Source organism: Mustela putorius, unplaced genomic scaffold (assembly GCF_011764305.1).
Source record: "Mustela putorius furo isolate JIRA1106 unplaced genomic scaffold, ASM1176430v1.1 tig00003834_pilon_pilon_pilon, whole genome shotgun sequence".
NCBI lineage: Eukaryota > Metazoa > Chordata > Mammalia > Carnivora > Mustelidae > Mustela > Mustela putorius.
Window position 1 is genome coordinate 90,311,671 of NW_025421987.1, and position 24,246 is coordinate 90,335,916.

The following is a 24,246-nucleotide window of genomic DNA, read 5'->3' on the forward strand; positions in this document are numbered from 1 at the left end:
CCTAGAAATGCAGCCTGGCCTATTGGCTAATGCTAGGGGAGGCCAACCCACAAAGCTGCCACTTTAGCAGGTGTGGAGGAGACACTGACCCATTGGCATAAAACCCAGAAAGTAGACAGTATGAGAGAAAGTATAAGTTCAGAGCAACATGGATTGACAGAGGGGTGTTTCCAGAAGCACAGACTGAATTCTCTCTGTTGAAGCATCCAGATAGATCTTCAAAATTGTAAATGTGGATAAAATACCAATATACACAGAATGCCTCCTGACACTAACTTCAGGTGGGCCGAACACACACACACACCCAAAAGAGAATATTGGGCATCTGATGTCAATTAACTCACTCCAATGCTTACCTCCAGGAATTGGAAGTTGCCTAGTAAAGGAGGCACAGTCAGCACTTTGGGTACTTTTAGGGAGACTGACTCATAGAGATCCACTTCTCCCACCACACCTTCTCTTTAACTTTTGATCTTTACTGCTTTGTAGGCTCAGGGGAGAGTAGAGGATAACAAATTTGTTCCAGAGCAAGTCAACTTTTAATTCTGCTTTATGAGGATGTTTTCTTGTAAACTTCAGAGAAAAGGTGCAGAGTAGAGTGTAGGAGGGATGGGGAGGTGAAGAAGGAAGAGAACCTGGGGTGAGGTTAGACCGAGAAATGAAGCGACATGAGACCTTACACTAAACCCACCTCTGCCCACATCTCAGGAATTAGTGCTGAATGGGTACTTGAAGCATCATTTTATCAATGCAGGCCCCTTTTCAAGAGGCAAGTTGATGCCCAAGGAGCTACAGGCTTGCGCAGGTTCCACCTAGTGTTTGTTACCGAGCCTGGGCCACCAGATACCCAGAAGCACAAACGCGGGACAGGCAGGTCCGAGGAGACCCACCCTGAAAGGTTAATGAGCAGAGCGCGGGCTCCGGGACTGGGGCGGTGGCGAGGGCTCTAGAGAGTGTCCGGAGTCGCAGGGGGTTAGCGGTGCGCTCTGCGTACCTTGATGTAGGCCCGCTGCAGGTAGTTGTAGGGCACTCTGCGCTGGAAGTCGCTGCGCACATCCTCGCTGACGCGGTGGCGGGACACGGGGCCCCCCAGGCGCTGGCTCTGGCAGCTGCGGTAGCAGCGCGCCCGCTCCAGCAGCGCGCGGAAGAACGGCAGCTCGGCCGCGGGGCCGGCGCCTGGGGGCGCGAGCGGGCGGCGCGCGGCGCAGTGGCGGGCGCAGCGCGCTCGGACCTCCCGCAGGCGCCGGTGGCTGCGCAGAGCCGCTTCCAAGTCGCGCACCGCCTGCTCGTAGTCCTCGCTGTAGTAGGCGGCCACGCCGCTGGCGTAGAGCAGGTCGAAGGGCTGCAGAGGCCCGGGCTCACGCTGCTGCTCGGGGCGCGGGCTGTCAGGGGGGCCGCCCCACAGCGGCGGCGGGAGCAGCAGCAGCAGCAGCGGCAGTAGCGGCGGCGGCGGCAGCGGCGCCCAGATGCGCTCCCGCATCCTCCGGCGCGGAGAGGCGCGGGACGGCCACGCTCCCAGACGGCTCCCGGCACCTGGCGTCAGGGTCGCGTCTCCCACCTCCGCGGTGAGAGCGCCGGCCCCGCCGCGATCCGGCTGCCCCGCGAGCCCCAGGTGACCGGCAGCGCTCAGCGGACTGAGAGGCGGAGGCCGGGTCGGCCGGCTGCTCTTAAAGGGACGCCCACAGCTCGCACGCTCCTCCTGCTGCCCGAGCCTCCGCGAGCCGCTCGCCGGCGCTCAGCGCGCCCTGCAGGCCCGGACCGCGCCGCCCGCACGCCGGGCGCAGCACCGCCCTGTGCCAGCCGGAGAGCGGGCGCTGCTTGAGGCCAGCCCAGGGCGAGAGGTTTCCACGTGCCCTCCCTTGCGCGTGGCAGAATGGACGGAAATACTCCCTTTATAAAACCCGACTCAGCGAGGTTAGGAGTCTCGTTAGGACTTTCGTTAGGACTCACACATTTTCTGGAATCGGTGCATGACCTCGCAGTTCGCAGAGCCCTTCACCTTTAGGGGAAGCACTGAAGCTCCATCTCGGGCTGGGAGGAGGGCACCAGGGGCGGAGGCTTGAGGAGAAAGGCAGGCGATGTGTTCAGTGTATAGAACTGTAAAAAGGCGAAAGAAACTACTCAAACCTGGGCCTGTGGAATCAAAAGCTTGCCGCTCCTTCCCTTAGCAAGGGTCCCTCCCTTGCCTTCGCACCCCATTTTGCAGGGGTGTATGTGTCTGCATTGGAGCAGGGGTAGAGGCGTAGACCTGGGCATAGACCCTATCACAGGACCTGGGGAACCTTTGGAAGACGGCGAGACTGTCCTTACAGTCTGCCTGTTAGTGTACCAACTGTGTGCCTTTGTGCAGTGAGTCTCCGTTTCCGCATCCCCTATGAGACAAATACCTCAACACATCAAATGGTTTTCAGATAGAAATTCTTAATCTAAGAGTTAAAGAGGCAATTCAAAATCCCAGTATCCCTGGACGTAAACAATGAGCATCAATCTAGGGATGAGAATGCTGAAAGAAACGCTTGCCAGACTTCAACACAACTTTCGCTGGAGGCTTTCATGTTCTTCTGCTTCTCCTCTCCCATAAATACCATCTGAGCCACGGTGTTCCCCTCTTTCCTGTCCCTTGGCTCCAGACTCTCACAGAGATTCCGGAGAGCTTACTCACTGGACCCTTGACTCTCCAACCTGCCTCCTGAAGGCATTCCTGTGTTCTAGTGCCTGTGGCAATTTCCCCAAAGTCTCCTTGGCCACTGGGATGTTGAGCAAGAGGGGAGGGGGATGGGAAAGAGTCACACATATCAAGTAGTTGGTGTGAATGTTCAAAAAAAGTCTTTCCTGTGGAATCCCTATTATACTAAGGAGGTTGCTGGGGTTTTATGCACATGCTTTCATTCATTTTGTTGGGTTTGACCACTCTGACCATGAACAGCCTTGGCTTTGCAATTTCAAGGGACACCAAAGAATCATGCTGTTATTATTTTTCTCCACCAAACCTCACTCATTCTGGCTCATCTCACTGATGGAATAGCTCCAGTTTGGAGCTGAGCATGTACTGAAAGTTTTGAATGTTCAGTATGCCAGAATTTGTACTTGGGTCATCCGCCCAGACGTTTCCTCTAGAGATTCTCTCTCTTTTCAGATAAGACTCAGAGTCCGGAGTTATCAGTGCACTTGTGGAAGGTTTTGAAGCACACTAGTCTAGGAAGTCTTCCTGTGTGACTGGAGATAAAGTGCCAGGAGGCTTTGCTATAGATATCCCTACATTTGGTGTCATGTCCACATCATTTTATAAAACGTCAGTTAAATTCCTATCTTTGGATGCCTACTCTCAATTAGATATTCTAGGGGAAGGGAGAGATGACTAAGCCAGGGTTCTTTCCCCTGGAAGCTCATAGTGTTGCATAGGAAGGAGACAAATTGCATATAGGTGACTATAGCACAAGGTAGTGAGTAAGGGACAGGCAAGGCGAGGTAAGGAGAGACAGGTAAGGGGCTACATGAACAGCAGGGAACTACTTAAGGAGACTCACAGAAATCCCAAATATGAAGAAATGTTATACATAAGATATTAACCAGAGAGAAGGGAATACCTTGTTTGTTCTCATGACAGTTACAAGTTCACTATGTTGGTTTTAAATAAAGGTAAGAAGTTTTCATGATATTTATAAATGTGACATGATATTGATAAGCAATTTACCAGATTCCTTGGTCAGTTTTCTACACAAGACTGACCATAAAAGACCCCAGTGCCAACACTTTCAGGAGCCCTCTCACTCAAGAGGTTTTTTTTTTTTTTTTCTTTCCTTTCTGTTCATGTCTTCACTTAAGAAACTTTCACTTCACTTTTTTCCCTTCGTGTTCATGAGATTCATTTTTCATATTGGTGAGACAGTAGAATGTGGTACATGTTAGATTCAATTCAAAGTAGTATGGAAATGCAGAAACTGCAAAGATAGCTTCTAATGGAAGAATTTAGGAAAATTGGGGGAAGCTCTAGTATTGGCACAGAGTCAAAAGCTTAAGAGTCTGTAGCCATACCAGACATCCTACTGATCCCCCAAACTGGCCATTTTCAAACTTTGTACATATCTTTCTTCCTTATTTCCCTCTATAAAAATCCTACACGACTTTATAGGAAGCATTTCATTGACATCTCAATATTGCTTGAACACTGGAATCACCTGCAAAGGGCAGAAATACTGCTATCTGGCTCTCAGATTCTGACTTAATTGGTCTGGGGTATGGTCTCAGCATTATATTTTGGGGTTTTTGTTTGTTTGTTTTAAATTCCCTCAGTGACTCTAAGATGAAACCGAGATTCAAAACCACGAGTTTAGTGTAAATACCATAGCCCAAAGAGTAAGCCTATGGGTCAGGACCTCAGGTGCCATGGAGGATTGATGTGTCTGAGACATGCCGCCCCTCAGATACCTCCTCCCCAAGGAGGACAATCTGATCTGCCTTGTAAGGCTGGGTCAAAATAAGTGTTCATGACCATAAGGCAATAAGAGCCACGAAGGATGGAGAAGTTGATTCCAAGCAGTGCTCTGCCCAGTGGCATCAACCTGTATTTGAAAGGCAGTCCTCCCTGGGTCTCTCATACTTCTACACATCTATACGTCTTGCCTGGTGTACCAAGAATGTAATTTCTCTTTACCTGGGCCATTTCTTGGACAATTGAGTTGCACCTCAGCATTTCTGACTCACTAAGTCTGGGATGGATCCTAAATATGTGTGTTTCTAACAAATCCCTTGATGACTGGTTCTTTCCTTCCTTCCTTGAACTCTGAAAGTTCCTGAGGCACTTTGCGCAAAATCCTAGTCACTTCATCAGTACGATTCCTCATGAACAGTGGCTCTCAAATTTTGTTGTGTATCTAAAAACTAGTAAAAGGCACAGAGGCCCTGGCTTCTTAAAGTAGAATCATGTATGGCCCTTCATGTTTCTACCACATTCCCCAGGGCTCCTATAGTCACCCAGATTTGAGAAGCACTGCTTTAGTTAGCAATTCTTCCCTCTACCCTCCAGGAAACCCTATTGGTTGCCACAGCTAGGGAAGAGGAGTACAGGTGTACTAATGGCAGCTAATGGATAAAAGCCGGGCATGATGCTAACCATCCCACAATGAACAGGAGTGTCCCCTACAATAATTATCCAGCCTCAAGTATCAACAGTGCTCAAGTTGAGAAACACTGTGGTAGAATACAGCGTAAGCACTGCAAATCTTAATCAGTTTCCTTATATTACAAATGAGGAAGCTTAGGCCCATGGGTCACACAGATTGACAGTGGCAGGAGGAGATGAATCATTTTACATACTGAAATGTCAAACATGCACGCTTCACGGGCATACATGGAGCACTGGATGATGGTAGCTTTGTGAGATTTTTAGAAAGAGAAAATAAATAAAAATGCAGGAAAGTAATAAAAAAGACAGTGTGGAAAAGGGAGCCATTGGAAGTGGCAGATGTTGGAGTGTCTGCTAAGATGGATATGAACAGGGAGAGTGCAATTTTGCTTTTGTTCCTCATTCCTTACAAAGTCAGAGAACAGCCAAAGCACAAGAGAATCCATCCAAAAGCTTTAAAAGGATTCAATCACTTCCTTTTTTTATTATATTTGGAATGAATCTTGACAGAAGCTTGAATTTCCTTTCGACTTCTGTTTGCAAGTCAACAGCATCATAGTACCCACTTGCTTTAGGGAACCTCCAGCAGGAAGGAATTCAGAAAAGAGGAGATCCTCAGGAGTTTCTTTTTTTCTCTAAATTTTGCATAGTTTTCAAAGCTGACTTCTCTCCTTCCTTCAAAATTTTTGTGGAACAATAAAAAGTGTCCTCAGACTTTAGCAGTAGACTTAATCAACACTTTCCATAAGCAAATCTAATATTTTCTTATTTTGATCATGTGTAACCAGGGGTCTTGTTTTCCCCAAACATTTTTGATTCCTTTAAAATGAAAAGAATAATTCTCACTGTGCAACAACCAAACCCTGTTCAGCTGCTGTTGATGCTGGCGACAAGGGAGCTGTTTGGAAGACTTTTTTCTTAGGCAAATAGGATCATCTGAAGACTTTCTTTTCCCCTCCAAATAAATTAGTGTGAGAGGCAAGCCACCAACAATCTATCAGTGTAAGAAAAAAAAGGGGAGGGGGTACGCCTGGGTGGCTCAGTGGGTTAAAGCCTCTGCCTTCAGCTCAGGTCATGATCCCAGGGTCCTGGGATGGAGCCTGCATGGGGCTCTCTGCTCAGCAGGGAACCTACTTCCTTCCCTTCCTCTCTCTCTCTGCCTACTTGTGATCTCTGTCTGTCAAATAAATAAAATCTTTAAAAAAAAAAAAAAGAAGGGGGTGCTCTGTGGGACTTTTTTTTTAGAAAAATTAATATTTAACTTACATTTAAAATCAAACAGGAGTTGCCACATTCCAGGACTGTCTGTTCCCTTCCAATTCCCTTAATAGCTCTGTCCCTATGCTTACCTTAATTCCTAATTGAGCTCTGCAATTCCAAATCAAACAAAACACTGTAAACACTCAGTCCGCACACTGCTGTCATGGAGGCATTCTAAATTCCTTCCTCTGGAGTCTAGCATTTTAGTTGAACAAGAAAAAAGGGAAATAAGAATGCTAATTATTCTCAAAATAATTTAAGCTAAAAACACAATTCAGACTGAAATCCAGAGAGTTGGGTATATCCTGTGTGCTGGGTGTTAGGCCAGTTCTTTTCACAAACATTTTGACATGTCACTTTCAAGGCTCTTTTTGAGTAAGACATTAGTATTATAATTTTACCAGTGAGAAAAATAAGACTTATAAAAGAAGAATGGCTTGCCAAAGACTGCCAGCTCACAAGTTACAGCACCAGGACCGAAGCCCATTTACTGTCTTTCCTGCTGTATATTGTGTTGCCTCTCCCTACTCCTCAAAAATCTTCATAGTTCCTGTCAAAAATCTGCTTTGGTTAAACTTGTACAAAGCACATTTTTTCTTTAGTCACCAACTTTGTTGTGTTACTCATTCACCTAGAGTCACAGACTCATACAATTTTTTTTTTCCAAAATAAATATGGACATAGATGTGTGTGTTTGTGTAAAATCTAATATATTAGACAGAGGCCGAGTATGACCCTGATGACACAATGCATCTAGTAATAGTCATGACTGTTAAAGTAATTAGGTCATAATTCATTCCTATGGAAGGGTTCCCAGATCACTGTGTGGCACTCCAAGAAAATCCTACTCATGAGAAATTCTGGGAGAGATTACTCTGTATGTATGGGTGATCCATTATTCTGAGATTATCCTCATGTCTTGCCTATCTTTGAGAACCTCTTACCATCTCCTTCTCTGAGTTCTCCATAGAAGGGGCTCCTTGATTCCTCATTTCAGGCTCTGGTCTGCTGTAAACTCTTGAGACTAAGTCTGGGCCCAGTCATGCCTAATCCAGGGGAGGTTTTCTTCTCCAACGAAAAGTCAGCTCACTTTCTCCTACTGTCCTGCTGTGCCCTTGAAATCTAGTTTAGAAACTGAATCTATGTCTTCTGCTGTTGGGATATTAGGATTGATGATTAGTCAATTCTCCAACTTCAGTTTTAGAACCACTTGAGTAGATGCAGAAATGGAAGCAAAAAAATATCCAAATATTACCTTGATCGCTGAAATGCAGGTTTGGAGAATATGGGTTTAATATGCAACAAATGGTCTATTACTTTTGCCACCACACCCTTAAATCAAATTTACCTGCCTACCCCCAGCTAGGGAACTTCTGAAGCATACCCTAAAAGTGTCTGCTACAAGACAGGTGAGGAAAATAGGGACTCACCTCCAACATTCTACTTACCTAATTAGAACAATGATAAGCCAATTTCTCCAACCTTATGGTAGCCTCTGGATCATCTTCTACTGGGATCACAGGGAAAAAAAAAAAAAAAGAGCCAAATATTAAGGCAATAAAGCCTGAGCTATATAGAGCCCCTAATTCTAGAGTTAGGTGCCTGCCTCTCTCATTATTTTAGTCTGTTTTATCTATACGACCATTTACTTCCTTTAGGACATTTCTAACTGGTCTAACCATTATGACTGGTCAGACCTGTGGTACCTTGCATGCTAGCATCCCCACTTCTCTGGATAGCATCTAGATGTGCCTCTACAAGGACTGTTGAGCCTCTTCTGTTCTGTTCTCTAGTATCTGGTTATCTGGTTAAGTACAAGCAGCTCATCTGACCTGCTGTAGGATAAGGCCTCTCCAAATCTCAAGAAGACATATAGTTCCTCCCTGCCTTAGGCCCAGAAATCTCAGCACCTCATTAACAGCCTTGCCGTGGCACATCTAGGATAAATTGCTTGTGAGATAATAAAAGATATCATATATACATTTTTTAGTGTGTGTGTGTGTGTGTGTGTGTGTGTATTAAAATCAGTGCCTCATCTTTTACCAAAATCTCTTTTATAGACACAGAGATTAACAACCCATCTGATTCATTATCAACTATAGAGTAAAAGGAAATTAGATGGAAAGAAAACTGCATATATATATATATATATATATACACACACACACACACACACAAACATATATATGTATATATGTGCATATGTGTATATTTTCTCATATATATATGTATATGACAAGAAGGTTGGAAAGAAAGAAAAATCGTTTTTCTTTATTTTTGGATAAAGAAACTGTTCTTCACAGAAATTTTCAAACTGATCCAAAAAATACTTGGTAGTCAAAATAAAATTATCAAAGCTGAAATACCAAAAGTATATCTTAAAATTGATTTTTTTTTTTTTTTTTGCTTATCATCATGATTTTAAGGGGTTCCTTCAAAAACATTGGCAGTACCCTTATAAAATCAACAATGTGTCTCTGCTGGAGAACATGTCACTCATAATGCCTGAATACTTTAGATTCTGACTTCACTACTCATTTTAACTCCCTTGAAAATAGATTCCAGCTTCCTGATTACCTGACCACCTGTTCCTCCTCACCAGCCTGGCTGAGTTCCTGCCTGTGGTTTCTTTCACCATGCTGTCCTATCTCCAGCCCACTCCCGCTGTGTTCACTTCCAAATTACCTTTCATTTGCAGTAGCTGACCAAGTTCAGATTGTCCAAATGGAAACGTACTCAAAGAGATATCTCATCATCATTCTCTTAGTCTCCTGGGAAGAAAGAGATTTACTAGATCTCAACACCAAGTCTGTGTTTTAGAAAATGCTATTTGGATGAGTGAACAAAATGAATGAACTTGAATTTCAAAACAGACATGCACATAAAATAAGCTGGCACAGGAAATCAGAATATCCTCCATCTCCTTATGACTCTGCCATCAACTAATTGTGCTATTGTGGGCCTCTTTAACCCCCATCAGTGAAGGAAAGTATAGAGCGAGAGCTATGAAATCCCAGAGCTCTAAGTACGCTCTGCTTCTTATTGTAAAAATACAATGTCATCACATTTCTCATAGTCCCTCAAAGCATTCCTTCCCATCTCCCCACATCTATTTCTGAGAGAAACTTAAACTTCGGTTCCCAAGCAAATTTCCAAGCTCCCTGGGGGTCATTAAAAGTCTCAGCTTACTGAGAGCTTGTTGATTTTGCCTAGAAATATCAGCCAGCCTCAGCCAGTAGAGCAGGAGACTGGCGTTATTGTTTTGAGACAACCCGTAGCATAGTAACAACTCCAGGCACCGCAGAGTTGATCCATATGCCCCAGCCTCCTGCGCAACCTCCCGCTCCGTCTGTCTCGCACGTGTATTCCCCTTCTGCCCTCTGTTTTCACCCATAGGAAGGAATCATGAAGAGGATTGAGGAAAAATAAGGAGTAGAGGGAGAGCTACCTTTCATTCCCACCACACTTGGTAAATGCAGAAGGTAAGAAATAGATGCAGCGATAAAGTGGCTCAAGTGGAAAAAAAAAACAAAACAGAACAAAACAATAAATAATTAGTCAAATTGATATCTTAAATCATCTTTTCCACTGAATCTGACTCCTTTACCATGGCGCAGAGTTCAGAATATAAGCAGTTAAGTGACCTGGGTTTATGATTTATTTTCAGCAGAGGACAGGACAATTTATATTTAAAAATTAACATTATCTTCAAACCACTTTCAAACTTTTAATAATTACTTTTAAGGTACAGTAAAAAAACACACATCTATGCTTAAAAACTTTTTGGATAACTCTCCCCTCTTACTTAATGATGGAAGTTGTATAAATAAAATCTATTTATTTTATAAATATACAAAATTTTATATAAATATAAAAATTTATAAATAAAATCTCCATTCCCCCTCCACTTCAATCTCAATATACCCACAAGAAAACTTTTTGGATAACTCTCTCCTCTTACTTGATGATGGAAATTGTATAAATAAAATAAATAAAATCTATAAATAAATAAATAAATAAGACCTATTTATTTTATAAATATATAAAATTTATTTATTTTATAAATATATAAAATTTTATATAAATATAAAAATTTATAAATAAAATCTCCATTTTCCTCCCACTTCAATCTCAATATACCCACAAGAAAACATGGATTGCTAACTTGCATTTGGCATCTGAAAGACTGCCAGACCTTAGGCTCTACCACACAAACTGTAATCCTAGGCTGATTTGTTAAAATAAACATGAAAGAAATTGTATAGTCAACTTCCTTCAAAGGAGGAAGTTGGGATGGCACACGCTGATCCATTTTGACACCAGTGTTTTGGGAAGAACTTGTAAAGATATTTTGCAAATTATTTTATAATAATTTTTAACAAAAAAGAACCTTCCTTAACCTATTTCCCAGAATCAACTTCACGTGACATAGATGTTTCCTGAAGTCAAGTGTACACTCAAAAGATAAAGAATTCCCCTCATTAAAAATATTGCTGTGACTGAAGTCGATCTTCTAAGGAGGCAGAGGTGTTACTTTTGATTCAAGAGTGCTCATTTCAGGATTGCCTGGGTGGCTCAGTCAGTTAAGTGGCTGCCTTTGGCTCAGGTCATGATCCCACTGACATCCAGTCCCACATTGGGTCCCTTGCTCAGCAGGGAGCCTGCTTCTCTTTCTGCCTCTGCCACTGGGCCTGCTTGTGCGTTCGCTTTCTCATTCTCTCTCTCTCTCTCTGACAAATAAATAAATAAAATCTTAAAAAAAAAAAAGTGATCATTTCAGGGCTGTCTGTGTGGCTCAGTCAACTAAACGTCTGCCTTTGGCTCAGGTCATGATCCCAGGGTGCTGATGATGAGGGAGCAGGAGGCTGGCTGAGGAAAAAGCAAAAGCTGGCACCTGCACCCCCCTCCACCTGCTCCTCTTGGTAATATGTGTGACATTCCTCAGGCACCCCTGACTGCCCTAAAAGAAAAACAAATAGTTAACTTGCAGAGATCACAATCCTGCAAGACAGGAGTCTCCCTTGGTTTACCAATGTCCTAGAGATTTATAACAAAGAAGCTATCTTAACAATAGCTCAATTTCCAGAGGCAAATAACTCAGTTCCTCAAGGCCTAAATAAGGTTAAATTTCTTTTAAACCCAAATCTCACTAACAAGGACACTTGATAGGAGAAATATGAAACTTTATCTCTAGATCTCCAAGATAGTGTCGAGAATCATTCCCAAGCATATGGCCTACTGATATATATCTAAAGGGTCTCACAAGAAGATGTTTACTACTAGTAATAAATAACCTTTCTCTCAACAATAGCTAGCCCCTCAAGGTCCTGGAGACCTTGCTTCCAAAATTCCTTAGAGACTAACATCACCCCCCCTTGTTCTCACCTACCCAACTCCTGTGTATATAATCAGCCACTCCTCAGGGTAATGGGGCAGCAGCTCTTCCTGCCCATGGGTCCTGTCCTCATGCTTTAATAAACCACCATTTTGCACCAAAGATATCTCAAGAATTCTTTCTTGGCCATTGGCTCCAGACTTCACCCCACCGAACCTCACCTATGTTCTAGAACTTCATCACTGAGATGAGTCCCACATCTTTCTCCTTGCTCAGTGGGGAGTCTGCTTCTCCCTCTGCCTGCCATTCCCCCTACTTGTGCTCTCTCTCTCTGACAAATAAATCTTTAAAAAAAGTCCTTAAAAAAGCGGTCATTTCATAGACAATAATAATCACTGTTTTTCAGAAAATAACATCACTTCAATTTTTGTAGCACTTCATCATTTTAAAAGCCCTTCCACACATCTAGGATGACAGATATTATCTCCCCACCTGGTCTAGACTCCTGGGTATTCCCTGTATAAGGACTTTGGCTTATACTGCCAAGTGGAAGATTCAAGATCTCATTCATCCACAGAACAGATTTTGGCAAACCAACAACAACTTGCTCACCCATACCCAGAGACTAGATATTTCAAACTTACTGGTCCTTACCCCTTTTCCACAATTCCATCTGATATCCCTCCATATTGAAAACTTTAGCTAGGAAGGAAACAATCTGATTAAAGCAATGCATTTAACTTTCTAGAGGTATTGTTGCACATTGAGAAATAAACTTAACCAAAACATTTCTCAAATTTCAGGATATATGAAATAATTTCTGTTGAATGTACCTTTCCTCTATTTTCCCCCTCATTTCATTCCTCATATACCCACAGGAAAGCAATACCAGCAAACTTCTACACTCTCCGTGGAAAAGACTGCCAGACCTCAGATTCTATCACACAAAATTTGAAATTCTCTAGAGATCTGCTTCTGTATCATTGTAGGCTAACAGATGAAAACAGGAGTTAATCCTTGTATTACATTTGCTGCCTCATTTAATTGGTAAAACCTACATCCCTTTCCTGGGAAATTATATCATATAATACAAAGGCTTTCTGACAAGTCTTGAAGATACTAAGGGCCAGGGTTAATTTTTTTTCTACAGTGGCATCTTCTTAGGAGGGCTTCTTATCTGACATTGTAAGGACAGAAAAATGAGGACAAATTATGTATTTACCCATAATCTCTGTTCTTTTTCCCATGAATGTAGATCAAATCTTCTCAAATTATACTGATAATGAAACAGATCAGAGCCAAGGATTTTCCTTATCCTCAATCCCACAGTTAACCCGGAACTAAGTCAATGAATGAGATTCAGTGCTTAGCTTTCTGATGTTGTGAACCAAATCACACAGCCTCCCACTTCCATGCATATACAAACTAAACACAATGGAAATTCAAAAAAGGTTCAGGGATGGACTCTGAACAATAGTTTTATACCCAGATGGCAAATTGGAGAAACTTGAGACAACAAAGACAGAGCCACTGGATAGATCTGACTGAATTGTTTTTGAAACCCCAGAGATAAGAGGAAGTATCTCTTTATCTCAAGCCTCTCCTCTCAATCTCCTTTGACTTCTCTCATCTTCTATCATTAAATCCACCAATATCCACCTAATTGCTCAAACCAAAAAACTTAAAATTATTCTTGAGATCTACTTTTCTTGGTCTATTCAAAATTAAAAATGTGTCTTTAATTCACCCCTTTGCTCTTTAGTCCAGGTCACCACTCAAGAGCAAACCACCATCATCTCTCATTTGGTAAATTGCAGTGGTCTTCTTTCTGGTCTCCAGCTTTCATGATCGTACACTACCAATTTGTTCTTCATACAACAGCTAAAATGATCTATTAAAATAATGTAAATATGATCATGGCATTACCCAGCTTAATATTCTTCAATGATGTCCCACTGTAGTTGAGATAAAATACAAAATCCTTGATTTTTCTACAGATCAATGCATGATCTAGCCAACCCCAAACTTAACCCTAATGCTCGCAATTTTTTTCCTACTTATTGTTCTATTTTTACAGAACACGTTTTACTTTCTTAACTCTCTCCAGATTTCAGATGTCTTCCCTATAATTCTCTCTTTCAAATTCTCCTCCATTCCTAAGTTATTAACTTAAATGTTTCATTCTTAGATGGATTTTTGCTTCCTTTTTCCCCCATTGCCTGAATGTATTCTTTTTTCTTCACAATAAAATTTATCTTAATTATTTTTTTAATTTAAATTAAATTAGTCAACCTATAGCACATCATTAGTGTTTGGTGTAGTGTTCAATGGTTTATCAGTTGGGCACAATATCCAGTGCTTATCACATTATGTGCTCTCCTCAGTGCCCATCATCATGAATTGGGTATTCATCCTTTCTGATGGCTGAGTACATTATTATTTCATTGTATATATGAACACATCTTCTTTATCCATTTGTCTGTTGAAGGGCATCTTGGCTCTTTCTACTGTCTGGTTATTGTGGACGTTGCTGCTATGAAGACTGGGGTGCATATGGCCCTTTTTTTCACTACATCTATATCTTTGGGGTATATACCCAGTAGAGCAATTGCCAGATCAAAGGGTAGCTTTATTTTTAATTTTTTGAGAAATCTCCACACTTTTCCAAAGTGGTTGGATGAACACCCAACTTTTGCATCAACATGGATGGGACTGGAGGAGATTACGCTGAGTGAAAAAGGTGAAGCAGAGAAAGTCTATTGTTATATGGTTTCATTTACTTGTGGAACATAAGGAATAATATGAAAGACATTAGGAGAAGGAAAGGAAAAGTGAATTGTGGAAAATCTGAGGGGGAGACAAACCATGAGAGATTGTGGACTCTGAGGGATGTTGGGGGAAGGGTGAGCCTGGTGGTGGCATGTAGTGCATGGAACACTGGGTATTGTACATAAACAATGAATCTTGGAACATTGCATTGAAAACTAATGATGTATTCTATGGTGATAAAAATAACACAATTTTAAAAAAGATTTTATTTCTTTATTTGACAGAGAGATCACAGTAGACAGAGAGGCAGACAGCAGGGGAGGAGGGTAGCAGTGTCCCCGCTGAGCAGAGAGCCCAATGCAGGGCTTGATCCCAGGATGCTGAGATCATGACCTGAGCCTAAGGCAGAGGCTTATCCCACTGAGCCACCCAGGTGCCCCAAGAAATAACACAATTTTTTTAAAAAGCCCCTTTTTCAATATCCATGACCCCTGCAACTTCCATCATTTTTTTTAAATCATCCTTATGACTAAAGAAAAAAGTTAAATCCATTTGCTTGACATCTCTGATGATATTTGAAAACAGTTCTCATTGTTTCTGTGTCCTTTTGTCTTTAGTAAGAGTCATAGTAATTACATGGGTTTAATACATACCTCTTATGTGTCTATTGTGCTCAAGGGACTTTCTTGACTTAATGGAGAATGAAAGAATAAATAATAGACCCTGTCCCCCCAAAAAGACAACCTATGAGCATAAAAGCAAACAACTTAAAGCAAAAGATGACTTGTGTTTTTATAAATTCCAAAGAATATTATTATTTCTAGCTTAGGAGTGCCAGAGAACTTTTGGAAAGAGGGAATGTTTGAGCTGAACCGTGTAGGATAGATTAGGATTGTGAGGGAGAGATAACAGCGTTTTTAGAGAGATGAAAGAATATGACAAGATGTACATTTTTAGAAAACATGGAGTATACTTTGGAAATAGAAAGTAGCCCAGTTTTCTTGGACCATACGTTATAAAAAGCATTAAGATAAAGCCAAAAAAGAGACAACAGTAGTTTTTGGAGGCCATTGATTCTCAGGGTTTATATTCTATTTATAGAGAATGGCCATTAACTGAAGCCCTTGCACATTGCAGTTGTTCATTTAAAAGATTAGACTGGAGCATGAAAAACAATTGTATTAAGTAGGGAGACCCTTGACCCCTGGAAGAGGAGATATTACTGAGACAGTGACTGCAATTGCTTAGAAAATGGTACTACAGTAGAATGTGGTGAAGGGAAGGAAAGAAGAGCAAAATTAGCTCTTGGTTGTGCTAAAACTCAGGTACATTCTCCATTCTGTGAGATATCTTCAGAAGAACTGAGCCTCAACTGGCCACCAAAGTAATGTGCCCCAGAACACATCCTTCACTGGCTTCCTTCCCTTTACTATTTCCCTTCCTGACTTCCCTTCCAGTTCTTCCTGGAGTCACCTCTCAAATATGCTCCTTGTACTCACATCTTTGACTCAGAGACTACTTTTGGAAAAAAAATCAATCTAAGTCAGATGATATTAATAATAATAGAAAACACAAAAATTAGGGCAAGCTGAGGGTAGGAACTGGAAGGAAAGGCTCAACACTGATTTTTGACATTTTGTGTGGACTTAGAATTTGTATTATTATCCATACTTAGTTGAATCAAATCCATGTAAAACATAAAGTACAATTTAAATTAAGACACACAAATATTTGTAAATGATACCAAATTGTAAGAATTTTGTATCTGCAAATATTTTATATCTGTGCATTCAGGTTTTGTTGTTGAACATTCTTTTTCCATTTAACAGATTAAAAATCAAATACCTGAAGACTCTGGTTTACACACATACCAATGCAGCCTGAGATTGAATTCCAAAGATCTTCTGAAATAGCTCTACTTTTAATAAGAATATAAAATCCTTCCCTTTTATCAAACATATACCAAATAAAATTTCAACAGAACCAAAGTTAAAAATAAAATCTATAGCCATCAGGGAAACAAGCAAAAATAAAAGTCAATATTTGATCTATAAGTGGGGATGAATTTCAGAAACATAAAAGCAACTAAGTTACAAAGTAAGAGATTAGTAGATTTAATTACATACTTTTAAATATTAAAATTAAATATAAATAATCAACTGTGAAAAAATTTCAATGTCTATCACATACAAATATCTTTAATGTAAAGAGTTCTTGTAAATCAATAAGATGAATGCTTCAACTGTAAAAGAACAAAAGACATAATAGGGATACCAAAAGAAAGACAACGCAAATGAATAGCATTTTAAAAAGTGTTGAAGTGTTTAAAATATTCTGTTTTGCTTATCAAATTGTAAATTTAAATATAATAGTCACTAAAAATTATGTTACTTACTCTTCTCATTAACATTGAAAAGGAGTATAAATTGGTATGGATCTGCAATCGTTTACACTTCCAAAGTTTGAAAGTTTTCATAGCTTTTCATTAGCAGAGCAGATGGAACTGATAAGAGGCTACTTATAGTTTTTATTTTTTCAACTTAATGAGAATAAATGCATTTTGCTTGACTGGATATTGTTATCTATACCTGAGGAAGGATGTTACCTAACATATGGTTAAAGCATTCTAAAATCCCCAAATTTCTAAATTCCAAAACATATAAAACTCTATGGATAAGTGTTATGGACCTGGGCTTTAATTTTTGGGAGAAGAACAATTTGTCAGATATTTCCACAATCTTAGAAAGGTTTTACATTTCCTTAATGATAATACACTTATGAGCTTATTCGAAGGAAAAGTGGCCAATAACATGCAAAACTATTTATAAGTAAGGATATTCATTGGAACGTTATATCTAATATTAAGAAATTGAAAATAACCTGTCTGTTCATCAAGAGAATGTTAGATAAATGACGGTGGCAACATTCACAGGAATATTATAGTAAGAGCATGCTTTCAAGGAAATGCAATGAGAGGTATCAGAGCTGAGGCAAGAACAAAACACATAAACGTGTCTGAAACACTAATACCAACTGTATGTTTACAGAAAAAATACTTGAATATCTCTGAAAAGTGAATTATGGGTTGTTTTAATTTTTTAAAACTTTACTCTTGTATTTTATGAATCATCCACAAATCGTGTGTTACTTTTACTAACAGAAGAAAGGGCATGCTATTTAATTATAACACTTGAAATTTTTTTCATGATTTGAGCTCAGAAGAGCCTTCAAAAATAGAGGTCCATGCTTAGACATTTGGACTAATATTTGCATGGCACAGACTCCCAGACTTGATTAAATTACAGATGCTATATTAGCTTTGCAATTAAAAGAAAATACTTTTCACTCAAATTGTCAACTTGTTCCTTAAGCATGTATTTCAGGGTTTTTCCTCTTCTTTGTTATTTCTTATAATGGAATGTAAAAAGAGCCTTAGACACCATTTAATTCTCAAAATTAAAACTTATGATATGGAGATGAAAAGCACAGTACAAGGAATACAGTCAATGATATTTTAATAACATTACATGATGACAGATGGTGACTATACTTATCATGATTGTACCTACCATGTGTGTATCACTGTGTACCATAAAGAATTATGGGATCACAGTACTGTGCACCTGAAACTAATATAACATTGTGTGTCAACTATACTTACATAAACAACAAATTTTTTTTTTTAAGTTGCAATATATTTGGAACATTATTTTAGGCTTTTAAAGCTTTTTATAGTTTGCCCACCATGTCACATCTGCTTCCTAATTCATTCTTCATGTGTATTTTTGTGGATTTTATTTAAAAAAAAAAAGTTTCCAAAAAATGTAAAAAAAGTACAAAGGGAAACAGAAATTTCTGAGTTCTTGCAGCCTGGTATTAATAACTGTTAACCTTTTGTCATTTTTATAAAATGAAATGAATAGCCTCTTGCTAAAATTAAGTCCTCTCTGACTATTTTCCCTATCCACATCTGCCCATGTACCTTGAATACACGTTCATGTACCATGAATACACATTTATGTATATGCACATATCTCTCCATGAACAATATATAGACAGTGTTCTTTGTGTCAGGGGGTATTTTAATTTATTTACAATTTTATATTCTACATATTGTTCTACTCTTTATATATATTTCAAATTCTGTTTTAAGTTTTATCCACATGGGTGTACACACACATCATTGCATTGTGTAAATACAGAATTTTGTCATTTTCTGTTAAAAATAACCCTCTGAGGTAGGCAAGACAGCAATTTTTGGCCTACTTTACAGATGAAATGTTAAGTGAGTTACCAAGATGTACAACGAGTCTTAACTGAAATTCCTATAATCCTTGTTCAGTGTTCAGTATTCCTTCTCTGATAAAAATAATTTTTAGATAGAAAAGCCAGATTCACAGAAATATGGAAATTAATCAAAAGTTGCCATTTGATCTTGCCCTTATAAACATCTGGAGATCTGTCTCTTTTTCAGGGACCAGGACAGTTGGAAACAATAACTTTAACTTTTACTAGTATCTCTTGTTTGTCGAGCTCATGACATCAATGAACTGTAACTACATGTGTGTCTCCCACGAGTTTTTAAATTAAAATCAGTGGAGTAAGTCTTCCCAGATCTTGGATAAATGTCCATAGGCCCCATGGCTTTAATTCTTAGGTTATAATTTTATGGTTATTTTCAGTATAAACACAGTCTGACTTCAGACACTACAATGTCGGTCCGAGGTACTAGCCAAATTCTTGCACCTGATAGAGCAGCTGATTGCTCTCCTGGCCAAGTTCTGGTCTACTTCAGAGGTCTGGAGTTTTGTAGTGGGAAAGGGGATGAGGGTGACAAGGTCCTTCTGCTCTGGCTTCTTCTCTTACTAGCTGTTTTCAGGTTTTGTTTCCTACTGGAGTCTAAGCCAGAAAAAAAGGAAAAGTGACAAGTAGGACTTTTTTTTTTTTCTTCCTTTACTTAGTTGGGTGTTTTCCTGCTCTCTGGGTATGAATGATAAGATTCAAATCCGTTGATGAAGTTTGTGTGAGTTCTGTTGTGATTCTTTGCTGGATTGCTCTCCTAAATTCCCTGGACATCTTCATTCCAGGTGGTTGTCTGTAATTCTTTTTTCTGCACCTGGTTATCCAGGGTCACACAGGCAATCTTTTTGGACAGGATCTTTTGGACAGACTCTTTGCTGGCTTTCTTTCACATGACCCTTATCTGACCCTTGGAAACATTCAAGCATCCCTTAGCCATTGGGCAGTGATGGATCACAGTGCAGAAGACCTCTCCAGGCCCTAGCCCCAAAGCCAGGCCTGTTTTTGTTCTATAGAACTCCTAGTTTACAGCCTAATTAAGCTTTCTCAGGAGAGAGACAGTCACAGTGCTTTGTAATGCCCATTTTCTGAGAACACATTCTAAAGCTCTTTTAGTTATTGTCTTGAAATCCCTCTCCTTAGGTTTTCAGTAAGACTCTCAAAGCCTCCCTACACAAAACAGATGGGATAAAGATTTAGAGCATATCAACATATTTCCAAAGAAAATTCTCTGCAAATCCCAGGACCACACCTTCTCTTCCAGTATTTTTATTTTTGTTCTGTCCACAAGATTTCAGAGCCTAGGTATCATTTCACGTACAAATAAAATGAATTGATAGGAAGGGGCTTGTTTTGTACTTCAGTAACTAATATGTCTTATTGGCCCCTCTGTCAAAATGAAGTAGGGAAAACCCCATTCTAATTTCCTATGCTGACTGACCAAGTGACAAGAGGCTAATTGTTTAACTACTGTGTGATCTCCCTACATTTAAAATAAAGAGTACATTAGGTAATGGGACAATACTACTACTTAAATCATAGGGTTGTTGAGGTGATTAAATGAGTTAGTGTATGTTAAGTCTTTTTCTTTTTTAAAGACTTTATTTATCTATTTGAAAGAGACCGAATGAGAAAGAGAGCACGAGAGGGGGGAGGATCAGAGGGAGAAGCAGACCCCCTGCTAAGCAGGGAGCCCAATGTTAGACTTGAACCCGGGACACCAGGATCATCACCTGGACAACAGGCAGTTGCGCTTAACCAACTGAACCACCAAGGTGCCCAGTACATGTTAACTCTTAAAACATACCTGGCTTGTCCTAAGAACTCGGTAAATGTTACCTATTATTGCTCTTTCCAAGTTCCAGCTAGAAAATAAATAAGTCATGGGAAAATAATGTATAGCATGGTGATAGATATTTGCAAGACTTACTCTGGTGATCATTTTGCAATATATACAAACATCAAATCATTAGGTTGTAAACATGAAACTAATACAATGTTACATGCTAATTATACCTCAGTAAAAAAAAAGGAAGACACTAGAAAATAAAACAAAAATTCAACTTGACTAACATTCCCCTAATAAGTTTTTATTGATTTATCCTGATAGTATTAAGTATGTCTTCCCCAGTATTTCCAAAATACTGTAGGTGAATTCTGTCTCTTTGTGTTCTCAAATTCATGTATCATGTTCCTATAAATAGCTGTTTATGTGCATGTCTTCCCCTTTAATTCTTCAAGCCAGGGACTTTGCTGTATTTATTCTTGTTTCCCAAGCACATTTGATGGATGAACAAGTGGCCAGGACAGATAGGATGGCTAGACACTCAAAAATAAATAATGTCAGTAGATGATCAACTTTGCTGAGGTAGATGAATGGATGGATAAAGCCTGAATAGTAAAGAAGTCTCTGAGAGTTCTAAGAGGACAGAAATATGCACAGTTTACACATGACTGTGCCAATATTTTCCTATTAAAGCCATAAGAATTTGTAACAAAAACAGACTAAGGAAACATTGGATTCTACTAGATGTTTAATGATACCAGGCTGTGTTCAGAAAGAAAAGCAAATATCTTTATAATCATTCCATGTGGGTAATTTATTGAAACAATATCAGTGTAGAAAATGGAGGTAACCAGGGCCCCCATTGCTGTTAGATAATTCTAGCCAATCATTATGGTTTAAACCTCAAAGAAAGAAAATGGAAATTCACTATGGATCATATTAGCTAGATGATGAAACAGTTGAGTATTAACATTGAAAAGTAAAAAATTAGATATAGTCTCTAATTATAGTTACCTTTTAGTACTTATAATGACTATGGGTAAAAGACTATAATAGAGTTGAATGTAGTGTAATTACATTTTTTTTCTTTTGATTCATAAAGAAGTCTTAGTATTACATTAATTCTTTTAAAAGAAGGTAATTCATTATATTAACATAGTTAACTGGGACTGAAAGGCACCCTAACAGAAAAAAAAAAAATTGCTTTCCTTGACATTCAAAAATAACGGAATTATTTTTTCAAATGGAGACTTTCTGCAGTTGTAGAGACAGCTGCTAAAAACATTAGTAATCATTAAGAGAAAGTAATAGTGAAGAAGTTTTTTGCTTTTTTATTTTATTTTTTTCTTTTTAAGCCAAATATTCCATTTATTTAGTTTCATCAGATCTGAAACTTTCAGTATGTTTTAAGCCATGAAAAATAAAGTTCTATTAACCCTCATAATTCTCTGTGAATTCCTTTCCATAGCACAGCTTTACAAACTACTCTGGAAAGCATGATGGAACTTTGGATATAACCTTTTGTGGAAATGCTATTCTGCCCACCTCAGTCTAGTGAAATGAGCAAAGCTACGAAGGTGTGAATGATAACATGGGGACTGGGGAACTGGTTAGAGTTACTGTACCTTCACCTTGCTATCTGACTTCAAGCAAGTTATTCAAGCTATAAAATGGGACATCCATTTAGTTATTGGTAAATTAGAGACAATTACATTTACTTTCTAAGGTTATTTTTAAGCTTAAGATCAATCTTTATTAAGTGCCTTAGAAATTTCTGCATACCCCATAACAATGAGATTATAATACTAATAATAGATTTTGATTGCAAGGAACAAAAACTAGTTCAAATCAAGTGGTAGGTGGGCAATAGTTTTCATGGTGGAAGGGTTGGTTCCTTTCTTCCCTTTCTAAGCAAGGGATATACTAATGTATTCAGGCCAGCTCAGAGGTACTTACCCATTGACTCAGCAGATATAGGCACACTTGGTTGATATACGAAAACTTGTAACTCTTTGTCATCTGTGAGGAAGAGAGAGGGATATTTTTTTTCCTTTTTGTTACATCAATAACTGACAATTAGGGCTTCTTGGTAAAGCAGGAAAAATCAGTAAATACATGCATGAGTAGTTAACTGTCTTGCCATTATACCACAAGCACTTAACTAGATTTCCAAGTGAGGAACTGAAGTGCTATAGTCATGCCTCGCATATAGCAGCATGCCAGATACTGAGAAGACCACGCCTCAGGGGCCACACTCTTCTTCCCATTGCTTTTGCTATCTGCATATTTTCATTCAGTACTCCTCTTTATGACCAACTTCCTTGGCATATTCATCTTACACATAATCTGTTGTGACCATGATCCTTGGCTATACCTCCTAGGTCTAGCACCTACCTGCAGCTGACCAGATCCTCTGGATCTCTTAGACTGGAGAAAGTGATCTATCTACTGTCCACTGCCTGGAAATACCACCAAGACAATCTGTTGACCACCGAAGTAACCTCTTGAAAAAAGAAATCAGTGTTTATTGCTTAACACGTAAGGGGGGCCCCATATTTTGGCAGTCTCAGTAGCATCTCATAGAGAAAGAAGGCAAGGGTGGGATATATATGAGGATTTAGAGGTCTAGTTTAAGGTAAGTCTTTCAATGATGGAGCTAACTTGAGACTGGTTGAGCTTGTGACATAACAGTTTAGGGTTTGTAGACATAGAGGGGCAAGGGTTTCTAAGAGTCTTGAATAAACAATCTTCTCATACTTTTGATGATGTTACCTATTGTCTTAAGGAGTAAGGAGAGCTAGTTGAGTAATCTGCTGTTCAAATAAATGGATTTGGGGGATAGTTCTTAAAACAAACAATAAAATAATCTAGAACTTCATCTTCCTGGGCTGAACTTCTCTAAAGTTATGTTAATTTAGATGTTAAAGTGTGTGTTCAATTTTTTGTTCTCAGTTCTCAGTACTGGTTGCTTTTAGAATCACTTGGAAGAGGGACATTATTAAATATATATACTTTATTCCACATTGGGACATTAAATATTGATCTTTAGGAATGGTATTGGGGCATTGGTAAATTTTTCTTAAAGATTTTATTTATTTATTTGACAGACAGAGATCACAAATAGGCAGAGAGGCAGGCGGGGGGGGGGGAGGGGAGCAGGTTTCCTGCCAAGCAGGGAGCCTGATGCGGGGCTCCATCCCAGGACCCTGGGATCATGACCTGAGCTGAAGGCAGAGGCTCCAACCCACTGAGCCACCCAGACGCCCTGGAGCACTGGTAAATTTATAAAGTTTCCCAGATGATTCTAATGTTCAGCCAGGATAACAAACCAATGATCTAGATAATCTTTTGAAACCAGGCCACAGAAATTACATGTATCTGGTCACTGGGGGTGGGGGGTGAAAGGAAGAGAGGGGGAAGAAGCTGGGATATGTGAAATGGAAGACTGCTCCTTCTAGAGACTGTGGGTGGGTCAGGTAAATGGAGTCTTCTAGAAGTATTTGTCATCCCTAGGGAGTGCCTGGTCTGAGATGAACCACAGTGTGTGCACTCCACCCACATTACATTTTTTATCCAGGTGTTAAAAGGCCAACACCCCTGGAAGTCATAGGGGGTTAAACTGGCAAGACATGAGTGTCAGGAGCCCCTGTAGGCTGGATACACCAAGAGCCA

The 24,246-nt window shown here is 39.7% G+C and overlaps 1 protein-coding gene across 1 annotated transcript in view; it reads right to left on the reverse strand.

Moving 5' to 3' along the window:
• P3H2 (prolyl 3-hydroxylase 2) overlaps window positions 1-1,748 on the reverse strand; it is a 150,084-nt gene extending 148,336 nt beyond the window's left edge. The window contains exon 1 of the mRNA XM_004745256.2: window positions 995-1,748. Within this exon, the coding sequence (XP_004745313.2) occupies window positions 995-1,480 (486 nt within the window). The 5' untranslated portion in view covers window positions 1,481-1,748. The remainder of the gene's footprint in view (window positions 1-994) is intronic.
• Between the last annotated feature and the right edge of the window lie 22,498 nt (window positions 1,749-24,246).